The sequence below is a fragment of the Triticum aestivum genome, chromosome 1A, assembly GCF_018294505.1.
Source record: "Triticum aestivum cultivar Chinese Spring chromosome 1A, IWGSC CS RefSeq v2.1, whole genome shotgun sequence".
Classification (NCBI taxonomy): domain Eukaryota; kingdom Viridiplantae; phylum Streptophyta; class Magnoliopsida; order Poales; family Poaceae; genus Triticum; species Triticum aestivum.
In genome coordinates, this window is record NC_057794.1 from 492,061,471 (window position 1) to 492,077,802 (window position 16,332).

Genomic DNA, 16,332 nt, shown 5'->3' on the forward strand with positions numbered 1-16,332 from the left:
AAGACGCCTTCAAGAAGGATCACGGCACCGGATGCCGCCATCGACCATGCAAGGGGAGGGCAGGTCTTCACCTGTGCTCGAGGGAGAAGTGGGAGGGGAGAACCACACCAAAGCCTCCAGGAAGGACCACGGCGCCGAAGACGTCGCCTTTGGTGAGGCCGCCGCGCCGGCCAGGGGTTTCCCCCGGAATCACGCCCAACCACCAGATCCGTCCGTCCAGATCCCCCAAGACGGCGACGAAGCCACCAGGGGCTGGAGCAGGGCGCAGATCGGAGCAGATCACGGGCAGGAACGGAGCTTCTCCAGGAGCGCAGGACGACCCACGCGGGGGCGCCGCCTCTCCATCGCCCGCCACCCCCCCGCCGACCGCACGGCCAGGGAGGCAGCCCGCCAGCACCTACCGGCGCAGCCCGCCGCACCGGCCACGCCGGACACCGCCCATCGGAGCCGCCGCCCCGGACGCCGTGGCCCTCCGCGAAGGCGAAGCCACCAGATCCCCGCCGCCACCTTCATTGGTGTCGTGCGGCCGGGCCGGCGAGCACCTCAGGCGGCGGCAGAGGGAGGGGATAGGGAGGGGGAGGCGCGGAGGGGATTAGGGTTTCGCCCCCGGGTCGAGGGGAGGGGCGGCGGCTTTATAGCAAGCATGTGAATTGTATACCTTGCCAGCACAGCACAGCTAAAGGGTTCCTTGTGCTCACTACCCAATCAACGTGACTGACAAGACGACAACCAACGGGACTGACAGAGCAAAACACAGCTGCTGCTGCCGCTGCTGCTTCACATTCAACAAGCATCCATCAACCACGACCTCCTCCAGGCATCAATCATCTCTCATCTCTCATGGTCATGGGTAACATTGCGTCCTCGCCGGTCTACCAGCTTACAAAACACACAGGGAACTTATATGAGATACAGCATGCACACGCACCTTCAGCAGAGCACCACAAAACTACCTAACGCAGCCTGACCTCTCATCTCATGAGTAGTAAGTAACAGGGAGTAACATCCATCACAAGATTGCCTCTTCTACAACTAAGTAACGCAGTCGAGACTCTCACTTCTTCACCTCCTCGTACTCCGCCTCAGGGGCCTCGTCGCCGCCACCACCACCACCCTGCTGCGACCCTGGCTCACCACCCTCAGCCCCGCCGCCACCGCCGGACATGTGCTGCCCGATCTTGGACACGGCCCGGTTGGCCGCGTCCATCTTGGCCTTGATCTTCTCGGCGTCGTCCGAGGCCATCTCGGCGCGGAGGTCCGCGACGGCCGCCTCGATCTCCGACACCACCTCCGCGGGGACCTTGTCCCGGTACTCGCCCAGGCTCTTCTCCACGCTGTAGATGGTGGTGTCCGCCGTGTTCCGAACGTCGATCAGGGCCTTGCGCTCCTGGTCCTTGTGCGAGTGCACCTCAGCCTCCTGGACCATCTTCTGGATCTCCGCCTCCGACAGCCCGCCCGACGACCGGATGGTGATCTGCTGCTCCTTGCCCGTCGCCTTGTCCTTGGCCGACACCGTCACGATGCCGTTCGCGTCGATGTCGAACGTCACCTCCACCTGCGGCGTGCCCCTAGGTGCCGGCGGGATGCCCACCAGGTCAAACTCGCCCAGGAGCTTGTTGTCTGTTGCCATCTCGCGCTCGCCTTGCAGCACTTTGATGCCCACTTGCGTCTGGTTGTCAGCGGCGGTTGAGAACACCTGCACAAATTAACAGCACAGACATTATATTGTTGCTTCTTAGTATGTTGTGTGCTGCCAAAACAATAGTATTATGGACATGCCAAGCAAAAGCAAGCTGCTGAATACAGATCAGATGAACAAGACGTTAAAAAAATATCAAAGAAAGGCCAATAATATGTGAAAAAGCCAGCTTCATGAATGCCATCAGAAGGCACAGCCATAGCTAATGCTAAAGTTGGATCCTGTTACTTAGGAAAGTGCACCAAGAGGTGAAAGCAAGCAAACTAGTATTACAGAGTTTGATCAGAGGGCATCTCTAAAAAATAATCCAAAGTTCAATTGCGGAATAACAATCAATCATGACTATAACAGATGAGTCAGCACCATCTATCAATGACTCAAGTAAGACAATGATAGCAAACAGAGGAAGATCAGTGATACACCACCAGCATAGCTAAGTATGCCGCCAAAACAATATGAGAGATGGCAACCAAGCTCAATACAGATCAGATGAACAAAACGTAAAATTTTATGGTACAAATGCAAAATTCAATGTTCTACTATGAAAGGATGAATCAATAATGATATGGGGAAACCAGCTCCATGAGTGCCATCACAAGGTACAGGCTAGCTAATGCTAATCGATCCTCTTAGGAAAGTGACCAAGCAAGCTAATATTACAGGGATTGATAGAAAAGAAGAACATATCAGAGGACATTCCTAAAAAATATAGTCCAAAGTTCAATTTGTGAACGACGATCATGACTATAACAGAGGAGTCAGCACCATCTATCAATGATAGCAAACAGAGCAAGATCATCAATGATATGCCACCAAAAAAATGAAAAGAGCATGCAACACTATTTAGATACATTAAAACCACGCACTAATCCAGCCCTCTCAGGCCATCAGTGATTTTAGCCGTCGGATTTGGAATTTTGGGCGTCTCTGGCCATTGGATAGCGCTACACAGGCTGGGCCGCTGCTCCGCAACAAAATTGTTGATTTGTTGTTGAATTGGGCCTACGCGAAAACAACGCAAGGCTGTGCTTGGGCTATTTGAGCCCACCTGGACACAACAGGAGGCCATGTGATGGGGGGATTCAGCCGGCGATGCGAAGGGGCGCTGATGCGGCGGCTGGAGGGTCAATCAATAATGGCAGTGAAGGCGCGTTACTCGTCAGCACTGATGGTGGATGTGCGTTACAATCCCGCTGCCTTCTCCTCCTTAGTTCATCCTCCGATGCGCCTATATATAATCTCCTTGCCTAGGTTGATGCTTTTTTTTCTTCCCTGGTGCAGATCTGTTGTGCCCCTACGTCCTCCTCCCCCTGGTTCGTATTCCATCTAATGTCGTTGTTTTTTCTCTCCAAAATTCTTGTAGTTGTTGTTAGTCAGATTGTTGGAGGCCCTTCGCATCTTTGGTCGCCTCAATCTGCCCCTTCAATAGTCAGTAGCTGTTGTAGCACTAGCTAGGTATCCATCTCCTGCTGCTGGAGTAGTGGAATTGATGCGGTGGTTCGTGTTCTTTTTTTTCAGAACAAATGTTCTTTTGTTCTTGGAGGATGCAGTTCATGTTGAGGAGCTGTCATGTGTAAATTCTGCGTGTGTCGAGCCATTGTCTTTGAAGTAAGATGATGCAGTGACGTATAGCCTTAATATAGAACTCCATGACAGTTGAAAAATTAGTTTTTCCTGACTATAATGTTTCTCTATTCAAAGAAATATGTGAACAAATTAATGCCCACACGAGTATCAAAATGGGCACTGTTGTCTGATCAATAGTTTTTGGTTACTGCAGGTCCAAAAGCGCAATGAAGGATTTTTTTTCTTTAATAGTCACATGAAAAGGAGTTGCTGACAGATAAATCTTATGTCCATACTCCATGTACTTTCCTCGGTTTATCTACAAGGGAAATCATTTTGTTCAGATTTAACCTATGGACTTCACCTTTATAATGTGTAACTCGAGTGAGTTATTAAAGGTTGCAGATTTGGAGTCTGTATCTTCAACAATTATTCTGTCTCAAATACACCTACCTGACCCTTTCCTGCAAGTGATTTGTAGTTTTCTGGTACCGAATCCATCTTATGACTGCCTTTACAGATGTTTCCTACAAGTGCTTGCTTTAATTTTTTTATTACAGTATGTATTAAATTTTAAGAATGAAGTATAACAAGTTCATTTGTTTTTTTAGTTAAGCAATAGTTATTTAATTTACATATCCATGACATTACCATGTAACATGTCGCTTTTGATGCTTAGGATCAGATATATATCGGTGAAGATATTACACAACTTACCGAGAGATGAGAGCATTGCTTATGTACCGCCAAATGAGGATCTGACTGAAATAGTTATTACTAATTTTTTGGATTATTATTCTGCAAAGTTTGATGTATTTCTTTCGCAACCTCTTACAAAGAATCTGAAGACCACTGCAGCTTTATGAAGAATCATGAAACAAACAAATATATATGTTCAGCTTCATTTCGATCTAAACCAGGTCATCTAGAATGGAACGGAAAACGTGAGGCATATAAAATAACAATTGAGGAACTAAAGAAGGCGAAACTTGTCAGATCATCTAGGCTCAATTCAATGGTGCTTCATTTTCGTTTTTCCTATTATTAAATGTGATGTCGAGTATTTTATGCCTTTTACTTGATCAGTTTGTATTTATCCAGAAGGGATAAATCATATAGATAATGTTGTGGAGAAACATCTACTTTGCCAGCCATGTTACAGATGCTTGGAGATTTTGCTTAGTTGAAATTTCCTTTTGTTTCCATTTCCATCTAAATTGATTGTACAACAGAGTTTGCAACTTGTTCTTCGCTTATTTGAAGCCTTGAGGGCTAACGTAATGTCTTTTCTTTCCGCAAAGGGCACTTCCTGTGAAATTTCCTCCAGTCATCACATATGTTCTGGTTGATGCTCTCATATATTTGCAGAATGTCCATGATGTATCAGGTGAGAACTTACTCAATAGTGTCGTTAAACTTTAGGGTCACTGTAACAGTCAATAAAATCTGCCCATAGGTGCAAATCAGATGGTTGCTCTGCATTACCAATCCATCAGTTATTTTCCTATTTAGATAGGAGGTCATGTAGACATGAGTAATGCAATATGTGAGTATGTTGGAATCTTGACTTACACAGATGGTGCTTGTAAGTACTCCCTCCGTTTTTATTTAGTCCACGTATTAGCTTTAGTCAAAGTCAAGCTTTGTAAACTTTGACAAAGTTTATAAACAAAAATATTAACATATACAAGAAATAACAAATCAATATCGCTTGATTTATTACTGAATGTACTTTCACATCATATAGATTTGTTATGATAATAAATGTTTATATTTTTTTCTATAAACTTGGTCAAACTTTACGAAGTTTGACTTCAGTCAACTCTAATATGCAGAGTAAATAAAAGTAGGAGTATTTTATTATATATTCATTTTATTAAGCCACATAAAGTTACTTCATTAAATTGGTATGACTGTCTTGTGAGCAGCGGAGGATTTGGTACAAATGATTTGCCTTCTACCTAGAGCTTTTACTTTTTCTATCAGATAATTCCTCATACTGTACATGCCTTTCTTTCTTCAGAACCTACTACCTAATTATTACACTCCTTCGATGCTAACCCCCCTCTTCTATGCAGGCGAAAATCCTTTTACAAGTTACCTTCATGTTTTATGCCTCATATATTCATAAAAATCACCATCATTTTATCGAAAAGATAGACGGGTGCAGCAACGCGCGCCGGCATGGTCTATATATAATATAACTGATGGACTAACCAAGATCATAGTACTTGGGAACCGTTTATATCCAGAAAGATGCATACTGGGAGACCCCCAGCCTCCTTGGAGTTTAGCGTTTCCTGGCCGTTGGATCTGGCCCTTGATGCGTTCCTGGCCGTCCGATCTCCTTCCTGGAAGACCGCAGCCGTCGGATCAAAAAAGGAACTGTAGATCAAAACAGTATACAACCCGGGCTGCCACCGCGCGTAATTCCCAGTTTTCGACGAGGGTGTTTTTGACATTTCGTGTCCTGGTCCGTTACGTGTCGGCCATTGATTGGTTTCTGGAAGAGAGAGGTAAATATCTCCTACCACCGCCGTGATTTGGGAGCCCCGCTGAGGGCGATATCGTCTTTTCACGTGCTGCCCCGTTGCGTGGTCGTCGCTGGTTGGCCCGTCAGTGGATGAGGCGAGAGCCGCGGCTGCCTTGCCTCTTCATCCTCCCGTTCGTCCCCTTCTCTAGGGCTGGGTCTCTCCCTCGCGTTAACGCCGCCGCCCCCTCTCCTTCTCTTCGTTGCCTCCCCTCGCGTCGCCGCCGCCCTCCGAGAAGCACCGCAGCCGCTGCTGCTCCGCGCCATAGCTCCTCAGTCAAGCTCGCGCATCCGCCACCATGCATGTCGGCACAGGTGAACACCGAATTCCTCGAGCATGGGCTGCAGAGATGACGAGGACCTCGAGGTGAGCCACGTCCGATTCACCATGAGGAACGCCTTTCCCCCGATCTCGAGTCGCTGCTCTGTGCCCTCTCTAATTGCCTCTCATCGTCCTTGGCGCTCGGCAGAAGGAGGACCAGGACGTCGAGCCGAGACGGGTTGCCACTCCCACTCCCTCCGCGGCCGAGTCAGAGCCCGAGCCGCCTAGATCGACGCCCAAGGCAGCGGCGGGCAAGAAGCAGCAGAAGACCACCAAGGCGCCGAGGGAGAAGAAGGCAAAGGTGGAGGAGAAGCAGGTGGCAGAGGACGAGGTGTGCGTGAAGGAGCTCGGCGCTCGGAGGAGCTGGCGCTCGGGGAGGAGGACGAGATGGCTACCTCCAGGGAGCAGCAAAAGGAGTTGGGGCACGCGGCGGCGGCGGCGGCGGCCAAGAGGCGCATAGCGCAGGCGACCAAGAAGGCCAGGAACGTGGCCGCCGGCGACAAGGAGCCCGAGTTCCTCGGCAAGCCCCCGTCCCCGCCGATGAGGCCCGCACCAAGTGGCCGCAGCGTTACCAGCGTGGCTCGCCCAAGAGGTACGCCCCGGACCCGTCACCCATCCGCCCCGCCCTGGCCCTTCTCCTTCCCGCTTGTCGAGGCCCGCGTCAAGTGGCCGCAGCCTCTCTCTCTCTCTCACCGCTGCTCCTTCCATCTCCCGTCGTGCAGGTTGTCGTTGTCGCCATCGCGGAGAAGATCCGGCTGGCACGCTGCGTCTCACATAGGTGATTGTGAAGGCAGAGTCATATAACGAACAACATTCAAGCCTGCATCTACTACTTCGCCAAGCAACACTAGCCTACAGCAACAAGGTGAGCCTCCTGCTCTGCAGTTTTTTTTCACATAGTGTGCAGCAGCTAGGTGATTGTCCGTTATTCTACCCTTAATGTCTACATCCTTTGTAATAAAATCTGAAGAGAAATCCCTGCTTGCATATGTTCTAATCACACAGGCATGTACTCTCCACATGCATGAACGAGTTGGCTGAATGTGTTTTGATATTTTTGTTTCCTTCTGTTTCAGCTGAAATTGCGGTTCTATAAGGCAAGGGATTTTGCGTCTCTTCACAAATAAGGAATAAAGATAATTGTCTCTCTTTTATGGTATAAGCTAATTTTCTTGCTTATATGGTTGACTTAGTTTGCGTTATTGCTTTCATCAGTCTATTTTTAGTGTTATCAGGTGTGATAATCCTATGCAAGTGTGCATATCAATGCATAATGTAATATTTCATCAATTGTCCCTTTATAATGGGCATATGTTTTATCTTGCTGTAGGTTAGTTTCATATTGTTTTCTGAAAGAAAGTGATGCCAATGATCAAAGAATATATAAAGTCGACGAACTAGGCATTTGAAGAAATTCAGATGAAACAAGATCCAGTTATCAGGGTCAAGGGTCAATAAAACTCAGGCTATTCCTCGATGCATAATTCTAGAATCTATAGTCAGGTTATCACTTTAGTCTTTTTTGACTTTCTCTGACAGGCCAATTGATGTTAGGCACCATTCTTGCTCCTATTTGGGTTGGCTACAGCTTTGTCAGGCTGCCATCGTATTATGATCTTCCAGTGTTCCTTCTGCGGTGTGCAGGAGGTGTGAAAGTAGATCGTGGTGACAATTGCGCCATTATATGTTATTATTGTTCATATCTTATCATTAGAAATAGACATGTTATAAGGAAGATGTTACAGATCTGTTTCTTTCATGGTCAATGATTGTCTTGCTTTTCTGTGTCACATTCCTTATACCTATTGTTTTCTGAAATTCTTGCGTGGTAGCTAGCTACGCTCTATGATAATAGTATCTGAGATTCCAGAGCGTTTTTTTATTTTATTTCAGACCATGATAGCATTCCTTACCCGTTGTCATCTTCCTTCTCTATCGTTTGCATGATAGCTAGCTTCAGAATGATTGGCACATTTATTAACCATTTCATCTCTTTTGTGCATTGCAGGTTTGCTACTAAATACACAAAAAATAGTGTTCTTTTGCATCACCATCCTATGGAGCCATGTTCTAAGAAATAGTATATGGTAAACGATCGGGTGAATTTTGCACTTACATTTCTGGGTGTGTTGTTTCAGGATTTTGGAGGTTCCTGATTATATTTTCTGCATGCCTTTTGTGGTTTCAAATAATGATTTCTCAAGTTGTTTTGTTTGCAGGTCTGGCAATATTCATTTGCGCCTAGCTCCTAACATGCATGGATCCATCATTTTATTATTTTGTCATCTCATGTAGTTTCACATGATGTTATAGTTCATTGTTCGGATTGTTAATTAGGTGGTAGCGTTGTCAAAATAATAATAATTAGAAGCTCTGAACCGTGAGAGTTCGATGGTATTTCCAAACTGGAATGACAATGCTAAGATTAAATTCAAGTGGAAATCATGTTGGTATTTGGTGCATGGCAAGGTGCAAATTTCGTAACTTTAGCAAGATGGTCTGCTTGGTTTGTGCTGATTTGCTCACCCTGACAGTTGGTTTAATTCTTGTTGACATGCTCAGTTGCTCCACATCTATTAGATATTAAATAGTCCAGTTCTTCTTTCTGTAAAGTTTGGCAAATTAAAAACCTTTATGGAGGTTTGCTTTATTAGTTGTATCAGATGTTCTCCTGCTTAGTCTAAATCAGATAGGGACTTTAAGCATATTCAGTTTAATTAATGACAAGCATTTGTACTATTATTGACTTTCTTTATCTCCTTCTGCTATGACTAATAATGTTTTGCTTAATTAAACATTATATAGTTCTTCTTGCTTCATGCCATTTTTCCAATATTAATCTTCTTGCTTCGTGCATTTTTCTATTTCGCTAGATGTTGGATGCTATTGATGTCCTTGAGGCCCTGGTCATCTGCATCGATAGAACTAATTGTCAGGTTGTAGTGCTCCCCCCCCCCCCCCCCCCCCCCCCCCCCAATGTTGTTATGTTATTGTATATTTTCCTTGATTTTTTTGTTCTGCCTTGATGTGCATTGGATCCTCAGTGGTTGGGTTGTACTGTTACATGAAAAGAATCCATGTGTTGAAAGCATTGAGCTTAATTTAGATATATTGGGCCTATGCACTCTTTACCTACCATGTAATATTATCTGCATAACAAACAAACTCCACTACTTACCAGTACCCTGCGCATCCACAAGGAAACCTCACCGATCAAGGCCACCAGGCACACTTGGTTTACGTATAATTATGCAACCCTAGAGACATGTGCTAGCCAACAGACCAGTTAATGATGTTTCCTTGGTTAATGGCCTGCTTGGATGCTTGTGTGCTCTCCGATTACTCAACTGCTTGCCTATTTTGTTTACTATGGTGATGCTGGTGGGATCTTTCAGTACTAATGATAAAGATTTTTAACTTCTGATAAATCCGCCCATTTCCACCTATTATTTTTATAGATATGTCACTGATTCACATCCCTTGAATTGTTTTTTTCTCACTGCTAGATCAATTATGTGCTGCTTCTGTGAGCTTAAGCCTCTAGACCACAAGAGACTCTTTTGATCGATATAGAGTTGAAGTCTTTTAATTTGCATACAGTAAAGCTGCTGGGTTCCTCATTCATATTTGGGTCCACCTATTATTTGTTTCTATTGATTTATAAGTTATACTAATGAGATGTTCATTAAAAAAATAGTTCCATGACTTCAGATAATTGATCGAGAATAGTGCTAATGAATTGTTTTGGCTTCCTATGCATTAAAGAAATAGTTCCATGACTTATAATTGCATCATCTGATCCATTAATATAGACAAGTAGATAATTTGTTCCTTGACTTGCTCTGTTTGGAACCTTCTCTTCTCTGTTTTGGTGGTGAATGTTGAGGTGGTCCAAGCTCAAAACAGAAAAACATTGTAGGTGGTCCTAACTCAAAACGGAAAAAATGTCCAGGTGGTCCTTTTCCATGTGCTTGTGCTTGATATTCGTTTTTAACTGTGCAATGTTTCTTTTTTCGAATGAGCTGGAATGTACTATCACTATAGCACTGGGTTATGTTAATTGAAAATCTTTAAATGTGAGGATGTGTATGTCCATGAGCAGGGTTACAAGTATGCTAAATTACTAATCATCCGCCGAATTTAGTGAACTTGCTTTTTACCCGACAGCCTTCTATTTCTGTCATCCTATTAGTTGAAGTGTTCCAAATTTTGAGTAGACAACTTATTTACCTTTGTTATTTTGTGTTCTGTGGATGGAAGGGAACAATTCTTTCTGTATGAGTGTGACCCTGCCTGCAGAGTAAAAGGTCATGGTGACAACGCCGCTTGGACTGCTTCTGGACGTCCACGGTGACACCAGGCAGTTCCAAAGCCAACCTGAGCTCCTCCTTGTGGTGATGTTAGCCGGCGAGCTTCCTCTACCTCCACTCTATGTGGATGTCAGCCGGTGAGATATATAGTCTCTACATTTCCATCATGCACAGACTTTTTATGCATAGCAACCAGATCAATTCTCTGGATGCCTTGTGCATATATAATTAGCTCTCATCTTTAGTTTAACTTTGGAACGAGATTATTCACTAAAGGAGATTCATGGTTGCACTATCTAATTTTATTGGTTTGTTCTAACTTTAGAATGAGAGTAATCACTAGAGGATTGGATTCATGGTTGCAATATATAATTTCTATTAATTTGCTTTTTTATATATTATGAACTTCAGTTTCTTTATACGCCAAAACAAAACCACCAATTTGGAAACCTCTGTCAGTGTTAAATAATTAGGCACATAATAATGGTGAGATGCCTTTACTTGATTCATCGCATAGTGTAATCAAGTTTTGTGCCTAAAGAAAATCTTAGAGGATATCTATGTATAGTAGGCTTATTATGTTTTCTGGGTGCCATGTAGAATACTAAGGTAAAATAATTTTACTCTTATCTTTTATATTGTTTTATGTTAAAGAGGTTACACTATATCCAGATCACTGAATATTATCCAAAGCGATTCTCCTTCATAAAGGCCAAATTATTTTCTCCCTATCCATGAGGTATCTATTTGAATAGTTTGCCTAACATGATATGTCCTTTAGCAGATCCGTGTGTCGCAACATGCAAGCAAATCAAATGAAGGAGTGTGGACAAAGTTATATATCAAGCAAATCCGTGCGTCACAACATGCAAGCAAATCAATTAATCAAATGAGTGTGGACAAAGTTATATATCAAGCAAATTGGATGAAGGCGTGTGGACAAAGTTATATATCTAATGGTCAACCATGTAGTTTACTATAGTATTATGCAGTATAGAAAACAATGTAAATAAGTTAGGTGGGACTAATACTATGGCCTGCTTTTGGTTTCTATCATACCAAACCTTGCTTAAGTATTTCATGTCACATTTATAACAAATGCGCGAATGGCATGTAGATAGGGTCATTTTTTAGATATTTTACGGGATGAGTACTGTTGTGAGTATCTACCATCACCTACTCTTTGAGTAATATCAGATATATTTCCATCATGAGATATATTGAGTAATATCATATGTTAATCAAAAAGAGTTATATCAGAGGTTTGATCATTGAACTTCTTTTTTATCAATTTGATCCTTGATACATTTCCATTCTGAGATACATACATATTTTTTCTATTACCGGGTTAGTGAAAACGGGATTACGTGGAAGTTGGGGTTTGGCAAGTAGCACCTCTTTTATTAAGTCCACATCAAAATTGAGAGGCATTGTAGGCCAGTTCTTTGATAATTCTATGTTTTATATAGAATGCTCCAATGATTGTATTACCGGTTGAATATTAGTGCATCCGGGTAACAAACAATTTGTCAGGCTCTCTGATAGTACCATAGGTGTCTTTGCCTTCAAAATTGAAAAGGGGAGACCATCACTCACTGTCCATGAGCTTAAAGGCTAAGATACAAAATCGCAAGTGCATCATTGTTTACGCATGTTCTATGCAATTTATCTTGCGGATCACTTGCATCAGGTAATGTGACATGTCACCTATAAAGTTGATCGACAAGGAAGCCGAATGAAGCAACTTATTAGTATGCCTAATAGCTATGGCTATGTAGTTTTTATCTTTTTATGTGTTTCTGCTCTTGGTACTTCCTCTCTCATGTCCGCGCTCTTAGTACCAAACTTAATGTCAAGCGGTTAGTTTTTGTGGTCTCATGAGCGCACTAAACTGAATGTTGCCTTATTTCTCATGACGATGTCAAACTCGATGATGTTTTGCTCCTATTACGTTTGAATGTTTCTTCTTCCTTTTAGTCCGTTGTATCTTTTTGAATACGTACGCTAAACCTGGCTTCCTACTAAATTGAGCATTATCTGCTTGGACACATCGTTGTGACCGGCACCCTCGCGCCAAGGCGCGTTTCCGATCTAGTTTATACTAGTTCAGGAGGAATGGGAACATGATTACCAACCTGACTTTTCTTGGTGGGGATGGTAGTGTTCCTGGAAATCAGTCTGGTGAAGATACCACCAAGAGTCTCAATACCAAGTGACAGCGGGGTAACATCAAGGAGAAGAAGCTCCTTCACATCTCCACGGAGAATGCCACCCTGAATAGCAGCACCCATGGCCACAGCTTCATCTGGGTTGACTCCTTTGCTAGGGGCCTTGCCAAAGATCTCAGAGACTATCTCCTGCACTTTCGGAACCCTTGTCATTCCACCGACGAGAAGGACCTCATCAACATCCTTGGTGGTTATGCCGGCATCCTTCAAGCAGCTCTTGCATGGCTCTCTGGTCCTCTCAATCAGACTGTTCACCAGAGACTCAAATTTTGATCTTGTCAGTGTGATGTTCAGATGTTTTGCTCCACTGGCATCAGCAGTGATGAAGGGAAGATTGATTTCAGTCTGGGTAGTTGAGGAGAGTTCGATTTTCGCCTTCTCAGCTGCTTCACGCAGTCTCTGCAGGGCCAATCTATCCTTTGACAGATCAATATTTTCAGTGTTTTTGTACTCCCTCACTAAGAAGTCCAACAGAGTATTGTCAAAGTCTTCTCCACCCAGGAAAGTGTCACCGTTTGTTGCTTTGACCTGACAATCAAGAACATAATCAATCAACCACCATATCAGCAATGGAAACGAAGCACTGTTTATATAACAACTTAATTAATTTCCTTACTGAAGCAAACTACTGGTAATTAAGAGGCAAGTTACAGCAAACACTGACCTCAAACACTCCATTAGAGATCTCTAGAATCGAGACATCAAAGGTTCCTCCTCCAAGGTCAAATACAGCAATCAGACCCTCCTTGTTGTTTGTTCCGTAGGACAGAGCAGCAGCAGTTGGTTCATTGATGATCCTTTGGACATCAAGCCCAGCAATACGGCCAGCATCCTTGGTGGCCTGCCTCTGAGCATCATTGAAGTAAGCTGGAACGGTAATGACAGCCTTGGAAATAGACTTGCCAAGGTAAGACTCAGCTGTCTCCTTCATCTTGGTCAGCACAAAGCCACCAATCTGGCTGGGCGAGTACTGCTTGCCATCTGTGGTCTCAACCCAAGCGTCTCCATTGGGAGCCTTCACAATCTTATATGGTACCATGTTCATCTCCTTCTGCGTCTGTGGGTCATCAAAACGACGCCCAATCATACGCTTTGTGCCAAAGAAGGTGTTCTGTGGGTTGGTCACTGCTTGCCGCTTGGCTGGAATTCCCACGAGTAGCTCTCCTTTCGGAGAAAAGGCAACAACTGACGGTGTAGTTCTGGCGCCTTCAGAATTCTCAATCACCTTTGCATTCTGCATTTATTTAGAGAGAGGTGTTAATTGATCAGACAATTTTAAAACAGAAACTAGCAGAGAACAAAACATGTACATGCAGAGAGAGTATAGTATGTATGCTGGGGCCACAGGACACACCTTTCCCTCCATAACCGCGACACATGAGTTGGTCGTTCCCAAATCAATTCCAATAACCTCATTTCCAATTGGCTTTGCACTGAGGAATAAATAGAAGCACAGAGAAGAGTTAGTTACATATGCATGCTGCAAGGATCTTCCCCGGATTTTATACTACTGTATAAAACCAAAATAAGAAGGTTGTTACCTGAAAGCTCTTGCAAAAGTAGCCCATCTGGAGCACACATTTGCAGCAGCATATGTTGATTGGACGTTGGTGGTCAGCTGAAATGTAAACAATCAATAATCAGTAAGTCACATCATCAAGCCCTAAAACAGTTTGGTGTCTTGGTGGGCAGATCTATTCTATGCACAAACAACCAAAGGGAACACTTCCCAACCGGAAGAAAGATGCATGTTAGTGAAAATACAATAATACTCTAACCCCTGATTAACCCGCTGATCTGCATGAAAAATTGTTCCAAGTCAATGATGGTTTGCTAATAAAGAACATGGCGCATGATAATAGTACCCACAATCATTCCTAGAAGTCCATACTTGCGTGTACGGAACAAATTCAGTCACCTCTAGAGCAATACATACAGAAACATAGTAATCGTGGACGCTAGCAGTTAAGGACATGTTTTCTTGAGAGAGGTAACAAGGCATACTGCTAGGAGACAGGACATCGAAATGGAGACCTGCGGTCCACACTTGGCATCTGATCTGATATAGCTAGGGTTAATCTAGAACATGGCATATATATGATATGAGTAGTAACGAATGACGGTTCACACTTGCATGCATAGAAGAAATGCACAGTCACCTCTAGAGTAGAGCAATACATACAGAAACATAATCACTGTTGGCCAATGGCAGTAAAGGAGATGCTTTTCCAGAGGGGCAACCACATGATTGACAAGAAGAGTCAAAATAGTAAGCATGGGTGAGGTAAACAATGAATGGTCAGAAAGTGAGACCATTGACAATAATATTAAGCAGTAACAAAAACATTTTGGTGGCTTAGTGGGCATATATATTCAAAGCACAGAAAAGGGGGACATTTTTTTTATTGAATTAGAGATATTAGAAAGATGCATCATCATTATTGAATTAGAGATATTAAAAGCACTTGGTAAGTATACATACAGATACAGAGTTGACCCTTTGCACGCACCCATGGGCATTTGAATTAAATTAATTTGAAATAAGCCACCAATCGTTGGCTTTATATTTATATGATGGAAGTACTAGATATGAAACAAACGGCAGAAGGCGCATGCGTAAGGATTTGGCGTTTGTACGGCAGAAGGCGCATGCCCGATCAAAACCCAGCGGGCACCAAAATCCACCGCACGCGCAGCACAGCAGAGGAGAAGAGAAGAGAAGACAAGAGAAATAAAAACACTAGGGGAGGGGAGGGGAGGGGAGGGGAGGGGAGGGAGGGCGGAGCTTACGGTGGCGAGTGGCGAGGCGAGGTCTCGGCGGCGCGTGGCGCGCAGGAGCATCAAGGCCGCCATGGCTCTCTTCTCCTCTAGGGTTTTGGGGATTTGCTCTGCTCTGCTTTTGTGCGCAGGAGGGGAGGGGAATGCTCTGGAACTCCCTCGCTCTACCTCTACTCTACTCGAGGGCGGGAGCGTTGCCGCTCGGCTCGACTGTCCACTCGAGGGTGGGAGCGTCGTGTGGAAGGCTCTGGAAGCAAGGAACGCAGCCGACAGAGAGAGTGGGCCGTCGACTGAGTGGCTTTTCTTTTCCCGATTGTTAGGCTTGGCCCGCCACGGCCTCTCTCCTCTCCTCTCCTCTCCACTCCTCTCCTTTCCTCAAACTTCATCACCAAATTCTTCTAAAAAAAAAACTTCATCACCAAATCAAAAAACCCAAGTCCCACCTCCAAAACAAATCAAAAACCTAAAGTTCTGATGCTCCTGTGGAAACTCCCTAGCTATTCAACTCAACGCACTAAGTGTCAACTAATTAATCAAAGCCTTGGAGGGAGGGTGTAACGGACCCGCTCCAAATCACACATCAAGGAAGAGGGAGCTTCAAATTGTTTCTCCTCGTTCCATTCGCTTCCTCTCAATGCCTCGTTTTTTTTTTTGAAAAGGGACGCTTTATTACTTAAAAGCTTTAAGCATTACACCCCTCTCAATGCCCCGTCCGTCCACGTCTTCAATAAGTTCGCCTAGCGCCAGGGCCAGCATATCAAGCGTCACAAACGACTCCTGCTTTCGGCCTTTCGGTTTTCTCTTTTCCCCCTTACTTTGGTTTTTCAATTTTTCCTTTTTGCTTTTTTGGCTTTCCGGTTCTTTTAGTTTTGATTTTTCGTTTTGCTTTTTCATGAATA

The 16,332-nt window shown here is 44.2% G+C and overlaps 1 protein-coding gene and 1 long non-coding RNA gene across 13 annotated transcripts; one reads left to right on the forward strand and one right to left on the reverse strand.

Annotated features, from left to right (window-relative positions):
* Nucleotides 1-809: 809 nt before the first annotated feature.
* On the reverse strand, nt 810-15,689 carry LOC123059761 (heat shock 70 kDa protein, mitochondrial). Its single transcript, XM_044482247.1, has 6 exons — nt 15,446-15,689; nt 14,197-14,273; nt 14,010-14,088; nt 13,320-13,889; nt 12,563-13,183; nt 810-1,696 (listed from the first exon to the last, which is right to left on the reverse strand). The coding sequence occupies exons 1-6, from the start codon at nt 15,506-15,508 to the stop codon at nt 1,055-1,057; spliced, it is 2,052 nt and encodes a 683-aa protein (XP_044338182.1). The 5' UTR covers nt 15,509-15,689; the 3' UTR covers nt 810-1,054.
* LOC123059768 (uncharacterized) lies at nt 2,736-11,686 on the forward strand. Of its 12 annotated transcripts, none has more exons than XR_006427589.1 (12): nt 2,736-2,876; nt 2,981-3,012; nt 3,218-3,307; nt 3,480-6,162; nt 6,266-6,709; nt 6,840-6,982; nt 7,194-7,273; nt 7,448-7,764; nt 8,126-8,204; nt 8,991-9,053; nt 10,378-10,564; nt 11,212-11,686. It is a non-coding gene; the product is annotated as an uncharacterized lncRNA (long non-coding RNA). The 12 variants fall into 12 exon arrangements; XR_006427586.1 differs by having other exon boundaries at nt 2,737-2,876; nt 8,337-9,053; XR_006427587.1 differs by having other exon boundaries at nt 2,738-2,876; nt 7,448-7,620; nt 8,126-8,241; nt 8,337-9,053.
* Nucleotides 15,690-16,332: the final 643 nt, after the last annotated feature.

What these genes read in the sequence shown, in the direction of transcription:
- LOC123059761 (XM_044482247.1), bottom strand. Translation starts at nt 15,508, where the DNA reads ATGGCGGCCTTGATGCTCCTGCGCGCCACGCGCCGCCGAGACCTCGCC. An exon ending in TCGCCTCGCCACTCGCCACC is followed by an intron (nt 14,274 to 15,445) that starts GTAAGCTCCGCC and finishes TTTACATTTCAG; the next exon opens with CTGACCACCAACGTCCAATC. An exon ending in TCTCTAATGGAGTGTTTGAG is followed by an intron (nt 13,184 to 13,319) that starts GTCAGTGTTTGC and finishes CTTGATTGTCAG; the next exon opens with GTCAAAGCAACAAACGGTGA.